Source organism: Triturus cristatus, chromosome 1_1 (assembly GCF_964204655.1).
Source record: "Triturus cristatus chromosome 1_1, aTriCri1.1, whole genome shotgun sequence".
In the NCBI taxonomy this organism is placed as follows: Eukaryota; Metazoa; Chordata; class Amphibia; order Caudata; family Salamandridae; genus Triturus; species Triturus cristatus.
In genome coordinates this window covers 341,312,934-341,331,834 of record NC_140579.1, presented here as the reverse complement: position 1 = coordinate 341,331,834, position 18,901 = coordinate 341,312,934, and the positions used below count along the sequence as shown (strand labels likewise).

The window sequence follows — 18,901 nt, the reverse complement described above, 5'->3', positions numbered from 1 at the left end:
GAAACCGTAATTTGAGACTCCTCCTTCTTGTACACAGTTAATCATCAGTAGCATGTCATTAGGAGTGGTTTATAATTTGGATGTCATAAGCATGCCCGGCCCCCAAAATGAATACCGAACTACAGACTCTCAATGGCTTGGAATATGTAAAACACATTTTCAAAATTTTAAATAGTCCTCATAAGGTAGAAAAACAGACCTTTTTCATCCTAAATGTGACCTTCAAATCTTTTGTGGATACATTCATCCCAGTGGAGCACCATCTCACTAGTGAGCAATGTGATGAGCTACTATGAGTTTTTCATTTGTCTGGGACTGGATGCAAATCTGTCAGTAGGAGACAACTGCATTTAAAGCAATGAAATGCATGCATCCACGGCAGGCATTTGCAAATAATCTAAAGCTTTCCCTTCCTGATAATCCTTCGCGAACACACCTATTTTCACGAGTTGGTGGGATACTCTGCAAGGTGAAAGCGATTATGTTGTGCTTATTAGGTATATCCTAGTTTTCAGAGATGATGCAAATGTGTTTTACTTCTAATCAAAGTGTATAAGTATTTTTTGTATTCCTGGCCACATTAACAAGAGGAGTGTGCAAATGCATAATGGGTCACATAATGCAAATAATTAGTTAATTCACTTAGTTGAAGCTAAGCAATATTTGGGAATTTCATATATTCACACAAATTAGATATTCAGCTGTTCCTTTGTCTCCTCTTTAGTTTCAGTTCTCATGATTGATACTGTTTGTGTATATTTAATGTTGATGAATTGCAGTCTGCAGAAACAGAAAGCCTTTGATTTGTATTAGGTCTGTTCTGCTACTAGTTACTTTTCTAGGGCACACGTCTGTATTGGGAAGAAATGTGTGACCATTTAGGCACAAACCTAGCTGCAAAGTGAAGGTCAGACGAAGGTGGACAGGGCGGCAGGATTCCGGATATTTTCGTTCTTTTAATTCAAGAGAGCTACTGAGGTAGTTTGGACAATGTGATATAACCCCAATGATAAATTGTGATATAACCCCAATGATAAATTGTGATATAACCCCAATGATAAATTGTGTCATACACTGGTCGGAGATCCAGAGTGGAGGAAGAGATTTAGGTCTTATAATGCATGGTATTGGATGTCACCTGTCCCCCAGTGCTTCTTCATATAAAACATAAACTTGTAGAAGGGGTAAATGTCAATAATTAGGATTACAAGAGCCAACGTGACTTCATCCAGATGTGGTAAATGACTTGCTGCTCCCAACCTGGCATGTCCTAAACTGAGTGTCTCCCTTCTCCTAGCAGGCTCCAGGATGAATTTGGAAAAGCTCAGTAAGCCCGAGCTCCTGATGCTCTTCAGCGTACTGGAGGGCGAGCTGGAAGCGAGGGATGCCGTCATAGAAGCTCTGAAGGTATGTAGTCTCCACTGGGCCAAGAAACGACAAATATACTCTCTGCCGCCCCCTCTCCCCCCCCAACCCCCCCCCCCCCACACTCCAACCCCCCCCCCCCCCGCTTCCTTATTTTGGATGCAATCTCCCATCATGAGTATGACCTTGCTTGCAGTCTGCCTCAAATGTTTCCTGGGGTACAGTTTTATAGCGGGCATTTACAAATTCTAAAGTTTTTCCAGTTCCAGCTCGATTGTGAATAAAGAGGGCTGTGTCTGTTAGAACCGTACTCGTGGAGGGGCGTTTTCTGCAGTACAAAATATATTGTGAACAACTGAACAACATTAAGCAAATGAAGCTGTCATTAGTTTCTTTGGCATCTGATGAGTTTTCTGAACTTAAAACGTGAGAAAGCTTTGGGATTTGCACTGTATGGATTTTTAAGGAGCAGATTCGTTTCTGACAAATGTTGTTAAAGACCTTTATACGTTAATAATTAAATGTGATCATTAGTTGGATCTTCACAGCCCTTAACGCTTCCCTCCTAATTTGCTATGTGCATTGTCGTAATATGTCACTATTGCTGAATAAACTGTTATTAAGTGGGAGTCGTACAGTGATGCTGTGCATGGAAATACGAGCAGAGAAACCACCTCTGTATTTCGACAAATTACCGTAGACCCCAGCTTCTGCCTCTAGAGAGTAGTTGACTGCAGTACACAGGCATAGTGAAACCGCCAGGGCTCTGGTCGAAATAGGGTTTATTGTAGGTGTGCATGGTGGCATTGGTGGAAGGGTCGGCTGAGCCAAAGGAAGTAGGATTGAGCTGGAAATGGGTTACTTGAATGAGCAAGCCTAGGGGTAAGATGCAGAAAGCTTACAGTTGGGGGATTGCCATGATTGGGGTAGATTGGCATCAGGAACATTGCTAAGGGGGAAATGATGTGCAATTGGGTGAAGAGCATGTGTGTTATACTTTGGCGGCGGTACAGGACTAGTAGTGTTAGAAAAACGCAGTTAGTGGCGGCCTATGAAGTATTTACCATGCATTGTCGATAGGTGACTGGGGAGTCATGTGGATTCCGGTCAGTCAAAGCCTACCTTCTGAAGGTTAACTGTGTAGCCATTAATGTGCAATTCTGTACTGAAGTTGATGGTCCCATCCTTCCCTGTGCCTCAAATAGCTGTTCCTGATTTTTCTCTTTCCAACCAGATTTTATTGGTTTTCAAAGACCTATACATCACACACATACAGTGTACACTGACCATGCTGCCTCTCATATTTGTTAAATATACTTAATATTGGTATATTCTCTGGCGTGCTTAAGTTAACAATCCCGCTTAACAGAACATGCCCACCTCCCCCCTTGAGTTGTGTTTGACAGATATTCACATTTTGTGTACGATAGGTTCACTTGAGTCGTGCTTCCAGTTTCAGCGTACACTGGAGTGCCGGGCAATGGCCTATTCAATGTCCCACTGAGCCGCTCCCTTGGTCCAGCGCTACGGGTTGCGGAGTGCTCGCCCCGCTATCATTGTGCTACCCTCTAGCTATCAACTCATTCACTAGCCCTTCTCATGCTCTGGCCCTATCTATTTTGCCTATCCCTCGATGGGCTTCTCTGAGCAACCATCTGCCTTCGCTCCCGCCCATTTCTCAAGCTCTTTTTTTTCCATGAGGTGATTCTGGGCCCTCCCAGTACCTTCCGATTTCTAGCTATTTCTCTTTTAGCCAGCACATAGGCCAGATCTTGAAACTTCCCAGTTGTCCTGTTTTTGGCCTTGTGGGGGAACCACCCTAGTAGGAAGTGCTCCTGGGTATGCGGGAGGTCATTATCAGTAAGTTCACCCACTACTTGTCTCACTTCCTCCCAAAAGGGTTGAAGCGTGGGGCAATTCCAAAACATGTGGATTATATGTGCTTCCCTTTCGCCACACTGTGGGCACGCTGCCCGATCCGTGCCGAAGTATTTCCTAATTCGGGACGGTGTGAGATACGACCTATGCAAGACGTAGAAATTTATTAATTTACACCGCCCGTTTCTGGATACTTTCGGGGTTCGCTCTAGGATCCTATCCTACTCCACCTCTGGCATCTGTTTACCTAAATCTTCCTCCCATTGTAATTGCAAGCGCTCTAGTGGTTGTTGTATGTCTTGTTTCATGGCCTTGTAAAGGCATGACACTGTTTTAATTCTCCCGCAGGCAGCGCCACATATCTGCACCCTGCTGGTGCCCACGGCTCGGTACCTCCTACTCACCAGTGACGTCCAATCCCTCTAGTAAGGGCCCCATGCTTCAAAAATTGTCCTCCCAGCAAGTGGTACGCAGCTCTTAGCTCGTCAAATGGCAGCAGCACGGAGTCTAGGTACAGGCCCCCCACCACTTTCAGTCCTGCCTCTACCCAGTCCTCTAGCCCTGCCCAGTACCAAATAGCTGTTCTTGATGAGATTTAAAAAAATATGTGGACCATTCATGCTTTTGGGTAATCTGTTTCACAGTGATGGCTGACATGGCTCGTGCGTGGGCGCGGGAGTCTCGAGGAGGGTTGTCGCGGGTGGTGTCGCGCGGTGAGGCAAAATGGAAAAAAAAACATATACTTAGATTGAGGCCAGTCCCGTGTTGATGCTCCTGCCGTCCTGTCTCCGGCACCATGACACGGTGCTCAGCCAGGGGCTGGAGGGGTGAGCATGTTCTCCATGCAGGCTGTAATCCAGCCTGCATGGAGAACAGGGAAGTGCGCATGACTGGTCTGGGCGGCCCTGTATAGTCATTGCGCACTTAGGAGTGGGCCAACCATTCCTCCCCTCCCCTGCTCTGTGATTAAAGGAGCCCCACCCAACCCTCCCGACGCAAAGCAGCAGGACACGTCACAAAGCATAAAATGATAATAACTTAAAGTTATTATCATTTTATGTTTCTCAGAGGAGCCGCCCCTGCTGTTTCAGCTCCTACGTTTGACTTGACGGACGGGAGGGATCGGTGGTTTACGACTGGGCCTCAAAGGTATTGGGGAGAGACACTGTCCATGGGGATGAAAGCTAGGGCTGCACTGGAGAGAGAAGTGCAGGCTGAGTGGCTAGGGTAGGTCAACACCCATGTAAACCCACTGTTTTACAAGCAGCAAGAATAGATATGAAATAACTGACCGTCGCACATTTTAAGTTTTGACCATGGATCAGATGTTAGTGCATATGTATATGCTTGGCGACCTTTCACTGCAACCCATGTTTGGCATCCATATGATACTCCAGTGGAAGTCTTTAAATGCCGCTCTGCTCGTCCTTGCTTTCTGGCTGGTTGTGCGACACAACAAGTCTGCTGTAGCAGAGGCGAAGATCGGAGGAGCCATACGTTCTCCCAGTTGCTTATGGTTAGATCAGCGCAAAGCTGCACAAGATGCTACTGAGGACAGAAGGATTTATTTCATTGCTTTCATTCGGAACCCCTGCTTTTCAAGTAATCTATTTTCAAATAATTTAAACCCGACTGTGCACTCATACAAGAAAGGAATCAAAATATATATCCTAGTTTCCAAAACACAGACATTCGTAGCGTAAACTCCCCCCATAACTAGTAGTACGGTTTATTCTCGACAATATAGTGCAAAGAACTAACTTTTTGTCAGTGCTGCTGGTAGGATAAGATAATTCTAGTCACTCATCAAGGACCAGGGGAAATCAAACGTAGCCGATTTGCTATTGAGGGGGAGGGAGAATTGTTTTTTGCTTAGGAAACGAAAATATGTTCACTGGCCCAGTTTAGAGTTTGCCATCCACCTTCTATACAGTAAGACACAATGGAGTTCTCACTTACGGTGAGCTGTCATATGCAGTGCTTAACTTGTAAAATAATGAGTCCCGGTACCTCCGCTTAGAAGCCCTCCTCCAGTTCTATTAAATGTTGCAGCCAAATGCCAAGACAGGTAGTCTTAAATCCATCTCCTGCCTCTTTAATCCACTACCAGACACTCCCAGCCCTTTAACTTACTTTTGCAGATTCCTGCTTTCTCGCTGTGTGACAGTTTTTCCGGCTTTCCTTTCCTTCGTTGTGCAGATTTGTGTGTTTTTCCCTCCCTTGCTGTCTTAAATATCTGACGTTAAAAATAAGTGCCGATCCTCCAAAAAAAAAAAAGAGTGCCGGAGGGCTGCAACGGCAACCACCAGCTCAAATTAAGCACTGCTCATACATAAATTCACAAGCGATTACAAAACTCCACTCCTAATTAAATGTCCTTTAATTATTGCAACTGATTCATTGTGCTCTGGCACACCTAACATTTTTAGGTCTCGTTGAGTCAGCGCGCATGCGCTGCTCGGAGAGACTTTAGTAAGTGAGGGCTTCAAAAAATGCTACCGCCGGCTACAGCTTGCAGTGCATGTGCGCGGGCGCGCGCAAGCTGTGGCCGGCAGTAGCATTTTTCCACCCAGCTTTTTAGCCTTCTTGCTAGAACGCGCAACAAGCACGCGCGCTTGCGCGCGCATCTCATGCATGTTTTAGCGCGTCATCGCGATCACTTTCGCTTTCACAGCGATCGTGAACACGATAACTTTCGTGGCCAATGCTTGTCTGGTGTCCTCATTGGTGGGCAACATTGAAAACATCCTCAGATGTGGTGTCTCGCTGAACAGGTAACTCTTTCCTGCTTGCCCTGATCGTATTTACACGCTCTAACCTGAACCGGCCATGCCTGCTCCACATTATGTATCATGAAGAAATATGTATCTCAGGTTCATATATACAGAGTTAAGTATAGTTTATCTACACTTACCTATGTATTCTTATATTCATTATGATTTAGTTGTCAATTTTTATTTCTACGATGTTTTTGTAGCACAATATTCTGGTACTATACAGTTAAATGCGCATTATTTCGTCTTTTTAATTAGGCCATTACAGTGTCTTGAGCAACCCACAGAATCTGGAAATACTCTGTAGACCTTTGGGTGGGTATTTATGCTTGGAATTGGGTGGGAATGACTGAGTGTGAAAACCTACATTGATATGCCCCCTTGCCAAGACAATATATGTTTTTATTTTGTATTCAGTGCTCTCTTGGTACAGGATAAAACCTTGACCAGATTTCCAATCCTCTAAGAGGTGATCTCTTCTGGTAACATTTCTTTGATTCTACTGATTTTCAGTGCAATATCTTAATTTTAATCCAGTGCAAATCCTTCAGCAGAACTTGAGTATTGAATCTCGATACGTTTGCATGCGCTTCAGAGGTAGTGTGAGTTAAACTGGTACTAAATTTACTGCAAAACAAATGGCTGCCAAAAAATCCCAGACGCAGCATGTGCACTTGTACGATGAAGATCTTGCAGTTTCAAACTAAATAAGCAGAGTGACCAAATGCATTTGCAAACCTTTGCTGTACTGTGCTAATTGAATTTTTAATTGATCTTGGACACCTTACCGAGCAATTTCAAATAATTCTGTATAAACAAGCAACCAGTGAGGTTTTGCAGAGCTTTCTAACCTTCTTGGTGGTAACTCACATAATTCTTTGAGTTTGAAAAGATGCTGAGAAACTCCAGATTTTTATTCATGTTGTTTAAGTGGAAAGAGCACAGTTTGAGGTGCACTGTGACCTATTTCTCCTGGCTACATGGAAAGTTCAGTCTGTGATGAGAGCAGGTCTGTGGTCTCCCAGGCAAAATCGGTCCATCTGCACAGAAGAGAGTAGCTGGGGTTGCATGGGTGTTTATTGGTGGATGAGAGGCCTGTGCTTTGGAGTAGATGTGGCCATAATTGGCCCCAGGACAATGTCAGCAAGGTTGTGTCAGCCATTTTTAGAGGATCGTGATCGCGGGTGAACTTAAACTGAGTACAGAACATTGTAACAGAAATTGTTTGGTGAACATGGTGGTTTCATACAGTACTAGTAAAGATGATATTGTCAACACAGGAGTGGAAATGGCATGACCTCACATCACAAAGAATGGGTTAAATTGCCTTTTCTGACTACCCGCAACATGACTTCAGTCGACCCACCTGTCTGATTTGCTCTGAGTTGTGATTCTAATTTTGATGTTTCATAATGAATGACTATTTGCACAATAAAACGATGGCGTGACAGTCAGTTTGTACAATACAAAATGGAGTGGGTGCATGGAGTTGTTTTCTTGGGGGCACAGGCCTGTTTCCACTTTCCAACAATGACCACTGAAAAATACACTGGCTTTGAGGTGTGGGGCAGCATGCAGCACGAAGTTGGGCACTTTGGCACCTCATCATAGCCAATAGGTCTCGCCTTTGGGACCTTATAAGTGTTTAGTCATGTAACAGTTAATGTTGTTGCAGTAAGGATATTGTGCTGCATAACTCAATACTTAAAGGTCCCAAAGGCGAGACCTATTGGCTATGCCAATGCTTGTTTTTAGTTGACGTCTGAATTGTAAAACTCATAAAAACAATAGCATTATAATGCCACAGGGCAATTGACCGAGATGAAAAGCCAATTGTGTGGCTAGAAACAATGTCAAAATAAAATGTAACAAAGTAAAAAAGTGCCATTTACCTCTCTTTTGGCTAATTAACATTAAGTCCATGTCATTTGAAAACATAAAATAATCATGTGATTTGTAAATTCATTGCAAAAAAAGACACAAGCACTGACTGGACAGTCGATCTACTCTTGGCATGTGGGTGCAATGGTTATTTTTATGTATTTTTTTTGTTGCCGGCATATGCCACAAAATAAATATTTTACTGCCTAAAATGGGTGGCAGTATGCTTAAAATAAGTTTTTTGTTTTTTTTTAAATGAAAAAACAATAACTATTGCCTATTAAGTTTTCATAAAACTGTGAAGGTGCTTCCTATCAGGCAGGTGTACTTGAAACACGTTTACATTTTTTTTAGGTTTTAATACACAGCACAATATGTTTCTTATTGATGCAAAGAAAAGACGTTACATAACTGGAACCTAAAGATATATTCAAAACTTGTAAGGGTGACTTACAAAATAAGGTATAAAGAATGAAAAAAGAAAGACATAGGCAAAATGAAGTATCGGCCCACCAGCACCGGCACTGAATTGCACTTCCTTTTATGTGGATGAGCATGTGATGAGACAAAAGGTTATCACTCTCCCTGCAAGAGAGCCAATTGCTGAAGTGGGCCGACCCAGGTCCCCAATGCTTTATTCTGTTGTTGGCAGAAGAAACATGGTAATGACAGTGGAGCAGAACAATCGATGAAAAGGGCTGACCCAACAGACCTCTGTATTTTTCATATAGGTATGAATTCATCCAAATGTCACTTTTTCTATGCACGGATGTAGTCCAGTTAATAAAAAAGGCCAATTCTGACTGAATTACCTGTAAATGTGATTTTTCAGTCGAAGTGATCAAACTCTTATTCCTTTTCCCTAGTGCAGTCAGTTCACTTTAACAGTTTAGAGTGGTGGGCGAATAGTGTTAAGATTATTGCTCGCCAAACATATAAATAAATACCTTGTTACAAAAGACAGTGGCTGAGCTTGGATATGTGTTTTTGTTTACTTTTATTCTGACAGTGTCATTGTTTTAAAAATGTGATTTGCAGACGATATGGAGTCCCCGTGGTGAGTGACATAGAGTGAAAGCTCAATAGAAGTCACTATTTCCTACCAAACTGGTCCTACATAAAGGGCTTTTAGTGTTGGTGTAATTAAAATAATAAAAATGTGCTTTGAAACTTGTCGCTACAATCCAATAAGCGATGCATTCCTTGCTATATTTCACAAACTTCACTTTATTTTGCATGGTATTTTTGACGATTTCCTTTTCTCAGGTGTGTGTGCGCATAATTTATTTAGTCTTTCATGTAACATATGAGCCTTGTATAGCACTTACTACGAACCGATCTGCCTCTAATGGCCTGAGTGAGTTCAAGGTGTTAATGAGTGTTCATGGCAGAGCACGATTGATCAGCTCTAGAGCTGAGGCTGAAGGCAGTGCGAGTTCATGGCAGTACCAGGCACTGTCATGAAGATGTTGTGACTGCATGCTCCTCCAATCCTTGATCTCTTTGCCGGGCACTCGGAGCAGTAGTCGCATTTTGCCAGTTGTATGAGAAGTAAGAACGTTCTCGCTTCATTGGCACATAATATCCTTTTTACACGCAGGGTGGGGTGGATTGGGAGGGGCCAGGTTGACCGTCCAGAAGACTGTGTTATCATCAACTTCAAAGCTCCTAATGTTGTCCAAAAGTTGCTCAATGATGGTGTGCGTAAACAAGAAAAGGAGTAGAAAAATGCCATATTACCACTAAGTTATTTTGATAAACCTTGTTCCTATGTAAGACATCCATCAACTCTACTGCAGCACTTTTCTCGTCCAGCAGCACCTGCAAATGGTCAATGGCACATTAGGTATTTCAGTATACCTGTTATCAACCGTTTTCATGTATGTATTGCAGGTAGACTGACTTATTGATAAGGAGGGTCCCCAGCTTCCCATCTCCTTCGCTGGGGTAACTGAAGGTCTCCTCAAGACTGGGTCACTCTGAAAAGGGGTCTGTGAGCAAGGCTATCTCCACCATACAGACAGTCAATGACAGGTAGAATTTGACTAGAACTGTGCGCCCCTAGTTATTTATTCCCCTTGCTGGTTCGACCATAGAAATTAAAGCAGACCGTCTAGCTCATTCTCATGGGGTCACCATCTGTTCTAAACTAGACTCTCTGGACAGTGAAAGAGGCATTTTTGTTGGTCCATGATTATCTTTGGATGAACCCAGAATTGATAAACCAAACAACTTGAGTAGTAATGAAGAGTCTAAAGCAAGGGCCCCCAACATGGAACCCTCAAAACTAGCAATAAGGGAGGCCTAAACTCAAGTAAGGCCCAAGGAGTTACGAGCTACCCAATCCTATCTCCTATTTAGCGTCCTTTCTTGGAACATTGCTACTATAGGCTCCAAACTTGAATTAAAGGACTAGGGTCTTTTTTTGACCAGTTTGATGTCTGCATCCTTCAAAAAACTTGGCTAGCCATGAAAATACAGTGACCAGGTTTTGCCACCTCTAGTGATGAGGCTTCAGTTAGGGGTAGAGGCAGACCATCAGGGGGATGGATGACCTTGGTTGGCACCCACCTGGGGTGCACAGTGGAAAGAGTAAAGGTAATATCAGGTGGCATATAAAGCTCGAGCTCATTGGAATAGTCTCCCATCATTACCTCAGTACCGTAGCTATGAACACAACTGAATTTTTAACCCAAGGTGAATACCTCTTGAGGGTTGGAAAACATCACCTAAATATCCAATTTATATTATAGTGTGTTAAGATCACATTGCTAGTCCACCTGAACCTAATGAGCTGATGCAGGGTGTTGTTTTGCCCACTCCTAAATCCCCCAAAATCTGCGAGTGGTTTCAGGATGAGGCTTTGCATGTAGAAAACCTCTGCGAAGAGAGAACATGTTGTACATTTTGTTTGGTAATACTAAACCTGCTCTTTAACAGTCTTCACTTGACTGGGCCAAAAGACCAGGAACTCCTCAGTAACGTATTTAGTAAACAGGTTATTACTTTTTACATATTTACTAGATTTTATTCGATCTAATGCTTTATTGTGTTCATTGAATGGAAAGCAATTAAGAATGAAACCTTATGCTAATGCTAAAAATTGTAAACGTTCTCCTAGTTGCAGTGACTAGGTAATAGTGGAGAGAATAAAGAAGTATTAGTTTGTGATGTCATTAGCAAATCCCACCCCACAAAAAGTTGGATTTACACAAATACATTATTTATTGTGTGCGCCGGCGTGGGTGACCTCTATTGCATGTGTGGGATATTTTATTTATGAAAGCTGAAATGTGTGTCTATTTTGGGCAACTTTGGTAGGAAGTAACAAGAAGGTTCAACCTTAAGATTTTTTCACCATTAATTTGCTCCAACAATAACAGTACCGAAAAGGAAAACTGATGTATGTTTTGGAGAAATTTTGGCTTCACCAGTGCTTAAAACAGTGAGAACTTTGTCAACAAACCTTTGTTTAAAATCGAATTTATTAGTGGAAAAAAAGAATTCTTTCATGATCTACCATCATAATACAGTCAACCATCCAAATGTCCTCACCTTTTCACAATATGAAAAATCCTGAATGGGGAGACTTATCAGTGATTAATAAATTATTTGAGCAAATAGTGACATAAACACTTCCCTGAGCAGTAATTTACGGAAACTGTTTTAAACAAACCTTAATTGGCACGTTTCCTGTCCTCCTCTTTGCACAAACGTATTACTTCATTGCGTGAAATTGCCAAAAGTACAACAAAGCAAACAATCTGTAGCTTTTGGGAAACATTGATGTATTGCCTGTTCGATAATTTTAGAATGAAGCGTTTCACAGTCATGTCTGTATCGTTAGATGTTTTCAGGCTCTCCCTTTACATGGTTAATTGGTGGGTTGCTTTTTCCCCGATTTGTTGCGATGTGCTACTAACTCTTGACAGTGTGAAGAAATGTAAGATCACCAACGCCATTTTGTCATCAGTCTCCCATGGAGGCAGATTTTTTATGTTGAATTGAAGTTCCTGTTTGTGGTGTGGTGTCTTTATTGTGAGAGTAGAAAGTACACTTGCACATTGGAACGCGTTCTTTATTTCAGAATTTATGAAGAGAGACTTAATTAACTAAATTGCTGTGTTCACGTGGCACCTTATAGTCGGTCTAGTTTATCCGTTTCGAAAATAATGGTGGGAAAACTGCTTTGCCAGCTAGAAGTACTTAGCGCTACGATGATCTATTAGAACCCTTAGTGCTAGAAAATTTCAAATTATGCTAATAAGTGCTACATAGCAGAGAAGATATTGTGATTACTATTATTATTGCTGCTCAAATGTTACTTCAGGAGCAAATGTGAATTCCCACTCCTTCCATTTAGGAACTCTACCAACAGCCACGCATTGTTTCCCCTAATATTTAGTCTTATCCGCATGATCTCTATGAGGAGTTCGTAGCCTGTTCCCTTACTGTCGTTATCACACAGCCGAGTTAACCTGTCGACGTACATTGTGTAAAAGAGAAGGTGCGGTTCTTTTAGCAATTGCGAGGACAAGTGTAATTTGTGGCGTGACATAATTGACAGTAGTTTTTATTGCTGTCATTAAAAAAAATATGATGTCTACTATTTTCCATACCAACTTTGGGACACTATGGAAACCAAGCCAAATCGCAGTAGCCATTGAGTGTTTTCCTGCTGCTAGCCTTCTCCAGGAATATCCACCTGAGTTTTTAGGTCTCGCCTGAGACAGCGCTTTAGCGCTGCTCTGGCGAGACTTATAGTAAGCGAGTTTTGGAAGTGCAAACGAGTGCTTTCAGGCCTCCAAATACAGTGCATGTGCCCCGGGCGCGCGCACCATTTGGCAGCCTGAAAGCACTCGTTTTCTTTCACTTTCGCGGCCCCTTTGATGTCCCGCACCACTGTGCCCGCCCCCACTCCCCCTCCCACTCCCTCCTCGTCAACTTCAGTGCGCGCTGCATTCTCTCAATCCCCACCCACTACGTCACTGTTTAATCTCGCTTTGTCGCTCTCATGTGTTTCTGTCCCCCCCACCAAGCAGCCCAAAAGCCCCGCCTTCTCCACGAGTCCGCTGTGTTGCCGTTATCCTTGCTTGTTATCCCATGGTGTTTGAGAAGGACGCAAAGTATCTGTGTTGCTGCTCGGAATGCCCCTGTAGGCATAGTTCCAGACACAAAAAACAGGGAAATGCCTTTATTAATGGTTTTACATTTCTGTAACCGGGAAGGCCCTAGGCGTGCTGCGAAATGTGCCTAACTTAATGTAATCAACCCATGTTTGTGCGCCGCTTTCAATAACAACACGGGCTCCTGGTTTCACTTTAACCCGGGCTGCATTCTCTCAATCCCCACCCACTACGTCACTGTTTAATCTCGCTTTGTCGCTCTCATGTGTTTCTGTCCCCCCCACCAAGCAGCCCAAAAGCCCCGTCTTCTCCACGAGTCCGCTGTGTTGCCGTTATCCTTGCTTGTTATCCCATGGTGTTTGTGAAGCCTCTAACCAACAGTCAGAGCTGGCGCGCAGAGCCGTGATGCCAACTGGCATGACAGAGCTCATGTCCCATCAAACACCCCATGTGTCACTGGCGCGACCGACTTTCCTGGTGCGAAAGTATCTGTGTCCTTGTGCCTGCACTGGACACCCCTTTATGCCGATTCTCCATCGAACGTACGTACTCCCGTTGTAAAATTCTTTGTCCACTCTGCTGTAGTGTAAAACCGCAATAACCCTACCGCATCACTTATGCGGCATGTGTGCTCGATATGTGCTTATTTGTTGTCCAGAACAATACATGCGTGACTGCAAGTTTTTGTGTCAGCAATGCTCAGCGCGCTGAAGCCTGGCTGGGTGGAGTCAGCGCTACGCTACATATGACAAACGCACTCAGCGCAAGGTGTAACTGATCTCACCCCACTCTCGCCCCTTCCAGAGGTGTGGGCCTGCGCTGCAAAACACCAGCGCACCTCTGTGGCAGTCTATCCTAGGGGGAGTAATGAAGCCAGGCATCGGCGACATGTTAATTACACCGGTCAAATAAGCAACATTGCTGATTTTAGCGAAACTTTATGTTTTTCAAATGTTGCTTTGCGTAATTTCTTGGAAGCTTTTTAAGCGAGTGAGCATCTCCCAATGAAAGCGGGAAGCACAGGTCTCCGTGGTGAGACCTCACACTGAGGTGTGAGGTTGTTAAGTGTCCCACAGGAAGGAATATGGCAACAACAAAACAAATACACGCAATACCAACCACATGGGACCACATACCACAAACCTTCTCTTCCAAAATAAAACTAAGGTAGGAGCTATGGATCTTGTGAGACAAAACCATGCGCCAAACAAATCGCAAGACAGACTTCTTGGCACGTCTGCAGCTTGTTGCGCCTCTCTCTCTCCAACACATCCTGCGACACAGCTTAATGACACCACCGGTTGGGAAAATATGGCGCCTGGAAAAATAAACTGGCACCAAGGAGCTACCTCCTCGTCTGGGTTCGGCAAATGCTGCACGTGTGGTGACCGCTGCATCTAACAGGCTAATAAATACATTGACATCAAGAGTATGCGTTACGTCAGGCATAAGCAACCTCTAGGCGCTGCCTTTTGCACAGACGCGATCTATGAACCCTCACAGTTTAAATGAAGACCGATTGCTGTATGTCGGCTTAAAATCCCACCAGTGGCCCACAGTCCAGAAACATGCAATGACAGATGTACCTTGTTTAGGTGTTATGTGAATGAATGTGCCCCTCGTTATCGCGCTCCCACAATGGCTTAAGCCACACTGACAGCGATGTTGAAAATGATAGTAAAAAAAGTGGACTTCTGTGTGCCTCAGACTTACAATATCTCCACTTTCTAACCTACAACCCCCGACAATACGTCGACTGCTATTTCTAAGTGCACCACCTTAATATCCGCCCACACCTCCCAAACAAAACAAGCATTTGCAATGCAATAGGTCGCGCAGTTACGAGGGTTTCAGCTATTGGCATTGTACATAAAAATGCCTTTTATTTATGTTTTTAAAAGAAAAACAAAAATAACAAGCATTTGCAATGCATTAGGTCTCGCATTTACGCGAGTTTGAGCTATTGACATTGCAAATAACAATGCCTATTGGCATTGTCATTTACAATGCCAATAGCTTTAACTCTTGTAACTGCGAGACCTATTGCATTGCAAATGCTTGTTATCGTGGCCTTCTGCCCAGTGCCCTACTCCCTAGACTATCTGCAGTTTTATATGTTGACAAATGCCAGTATCAAACGTCTGTAATCACTGCAAACGTTTGCTAAGGTTGATAAACTCTCCACATATTTACAAGTAAGGGCATGTGGCACCTGTGATACTGTTCCCACAAGAGCGATTGGAGAAATTTTGATGTTAGAAAACGTAACATCATACTATGATATGATATAGGGCAGTTTGACTTGATTAAGAAAATAATGTAGGGCAACGTACTACATCCTACTGATTAAGGATATAGCAAACCACTGGTGAGTTTTGTGACCATAATGAGGCAAAGTTGACTTATTCGGTCTTAGAAATCAGAGGTAACTTACAATATATTTTTAACATATTGCAGAGGGTTTTTCCATTATGATATAAGGCCACACCATAACCCTTCTCACAAACCACTTAAATCCTTGATGTTTTTTTTTTGTGTCCTCATTTTGCCAATTCTATTTCTGGTGTTACTCTTATCCTGTAAATGAAAAAACATGAAGATGAGCATATCCATGCAAAGATTACTGCTATTTACACATTCATCTCCCATGCGTAAAGACAGGGGCAGAGGGGAGCAGGGACCTCCAGCATATGGGGCTTAATCATCGGACCCGCTTGGCTGCTGTCTCCAATCCATAAACTCTCCAAACTTTTAGCATCACATGCAAGGTCAAACTGACATGTATAGTTAATACTTTTGAGACAATCAGCAAAGCAGATGGGACTTTCAGATTTCCAGAGCCTACATATCTCCCGCCTTGCCAACAGGATCACATAAAAAATACATTTTGATGTTACAGTGTTCACTTGTACACGTCCTTCTTGAAATAGCCCAAAAAATACAAGTCGAGGGCTTTCCTTGATCTGTTGGCCAGTCACTTCCCTTAAAAAGTTACATACAAATGTTCAATAGGGAGCAATATTCTGCCAATGAAAGCATACACTTTGGGCAAACATATGCATTCCCCGTGACTCTGGAAAGCTTGGCCGGAGACCAATATAATCTATGGGTAGTAAATAGATGATTAAGCAAGGCTGATTTCACCACTGCTCGTAAAATGGAGAAGGAAGCATACCAAGCTTGCTTTAGATTTCTCCGAGCTCTTCTACCCACAGGTTAGAAATTTCTGACTCAATCTTATCATCTGCCTCCACAAAGGCCCAGTACCAAAGTGAGACTTTCTTTTTTTTAATGGGCCCATTCTCATCAACTGATCTAATCAGGATTCCTCCACCTCTTCTTTCCATTCTTGTGAGGCCCACCTGGAACGTAATTGGTAATATTTAAATCTCGTCAGTTGTCCTTTAGTACAAATACTTAACACTTCCCAGCTCACTTAACTTGATCCCATTCGTAGATCAGCTCAATAGCGTACCCCCCCAGGTTTTAAGGGTTGACTAAGCTGATCCATCAGACAATCCGGGGTACCCGGGGAGTCCCAGATCGGTGCCCAAGACGAATAGTACGGTACTCCAAACTTCTTCCGAAAGTACATCCATGTTCTTAAAGCAGATTTCAAGATCTTCGGCCTCACCTTCTTAAAGTATTTTGGGTCCCCATATTTAAACAGGAAGTGACGCTGACCTTGACATACATCACCCAGCATTGCCTCATAAAGTAGCCCCATTGGTGATCTGTCTGGCCTGTTTGCTAACATGCAAAAGGTCTTAAAATGAAAAGCATGGCAGTATACAAGCAGATCAGGTAAAACCAGTCCCCCCGCCTCCAACCTCCTCCTCAGTTTTTTCCATGCTAACCTGGGTCCTTTTGAAGCCCATATAAAGCTACCAATTCTCCCTGGACCTTGGCTATATCTTCCCTCCTGAATGTTAAAGGTATAGAGTTAAAGAGGAATGTAAGTTTTGGGAGGACGATCCTCTTGATAAGTTTCACTCAACCATATATATTAAGCGGTAAATTGGCCCATCTCACCAGCAACCTCCCTACCTCCTGGCTCACTTTTTTTCCAATTCACTCTAGGAATTTGATCAAGTTTCTGTGTGATTAAGATACCCAGATATCACATTTGGGATTTAGCCCCCCTACTACTATTGTCTTGGTTCCAGTCCATAACTTCAGTTTTGTCTACATTCACCTTATACCCTGATAACTTGCCGAAGCTCTGAGCCTTTGTCATCAAATTAGGGATTGCTGCCTGTGGGTTGGTGGTGTAGAGAATCAAGTCATTTGCATAAAGAGCCAATTTTACCACTAACCCAGCTGTCTTAAAAGGGATAATGGTAGGGTCTGCTCTAATCTGTTTGCAAAGGGCTCAATATACAAATTGAAAAGAAGCGGTGACAGGGGACAACCCTGTCTCGTGCCCCTAGTAATGTCAAACCAACCTGTCTTTTCTCCGTTTACCAACACCCTAGCCCTTGGGAGGTTATATACGTTTTTCACAGCCCTCACCATATTATGTGGAAAACCAAAGTTTTTTAAAACTGCCGTGAGATATTCCCAGTGTACTCGATCGAAGGCTTTTGCTGCGTCTACAGCTACTACAGTTGAAGGCAAATTCGGAACTTCCGCCATATCTATAACCCCCATCATCAAGTACGTTAGTTCGTTAAGTTGCCCCCAGTATAAAATCTCTCTGGGCTGAATGTATAATTCCCCTGATAACCTGTGCTACTCTTGAGGCTACTATCCCTGAAAAGATCTTATAATCTGTATTCAAGAGTGATATTGGTCTGTACGAATCCACTCTTGACAGGCCTTTATTCGGTTTCAAAACTAAAACTACCGTTGTCTCCGACCATGATAAAGGAACTCCTTCACGTTCGATATAATTTGCGTTAAATACATCTTTCAGAAAAGGCGCTATTTTATCTATAATTTGGGTGTAAATCTTAACAGGGAGGCCATCTGGCCTGGCCGCTTTCCTGGCTGTCATTTTCCTACATTGTAGTTTTATCTCCTACTCTGCAATCTCTGCCTCTAGAGCCCTCTTTTGCGGATTTGTCAATTGCGGGATCTCCGTCTCATTTAACCAGGCCTCTATACATTCTTTCCTTGGAAGTACATCCTCTCTATAAAGACTACACATATTTCTTCGGGCTTCTCCCCTGATGTCTGCATTGGTATTTAATAATACTCCTGTCTCTGTTTATTAGGTTCATTAACACATTTTTAGCCTTATCAGATTTAGCCTTCCAAGCCAAGAGCGAGCTTATCTTTCCCCAAACGAAAAATGCTGGAGCTTACTAACTTTCCATCTCGCCAATAACTTTTTATCTAACTGCACTTGATATTCTACCTGTAACCCCTCCAGCACCCTGCGAAGCCCATGTACCCTGTCTGATCTCTCAAGTGAAGCTTTCTGGAGTTCGCATTCCCTAGCTTTAATCTCTGTGATTTGCTCATCATCTTTCTGTCTCGCAGCACACCTCTTACCTGTACTTAAGTAACCTTTGAAAGCGTCCCAGGCAGGCTGTGGTTTTGTAGAGCCCCAATAAACCCCTTCTATGCTTATGACGGAATGGTTCCGTCATGAGCATAAGTGCCAGTGTGCTCATGACGGAACCACTCCGTCATGAGCACACATTAACAAAATCCCTCTGCTGTAAACAGCAGAGGGATTTCCCAATTTATTTATTTTTGCTTTGGGAGCTGCCCCAACCTCCCAAAGCATACTAGGTGTTTTGATTGTAATGACGATCCCGCGCATGGCACGCTGTCCTCATAACAATGAAAACGAAACAAACTTTGTTTCAGTTTTACAGTTTCGGTGCTTGTGGGGCGATCCCTGCTTGGGGATCGTCACAGGAGGGTGAT

At 43.2% G+C, this 18,901-nt stretch overlaps 1 protein-coding gene across 1 annotated transcript in view; it reads left to right on the top strand.

Annotated features, from left to right (window-relative positions):
* Positions 1-1,302: 1,302 nt before the first annotated feature.
* CTTNBP2NL (CTTNBP2 N-terminal like) overlaps positions 1,303-18,901 on the top strand; it is a 359,907-nt gene continuing 342,308 nt past the window's right edge. The window contains 1 exon segment of the mRNA XM_085630154.1: positions 1,303-1,407. Within this exon segment, the coding sequence (XP_085486280.1) occupies positions 1,309-1,407 (99 nt within the window). The 5' untranslated portion in view covers positions 1,303-1,308.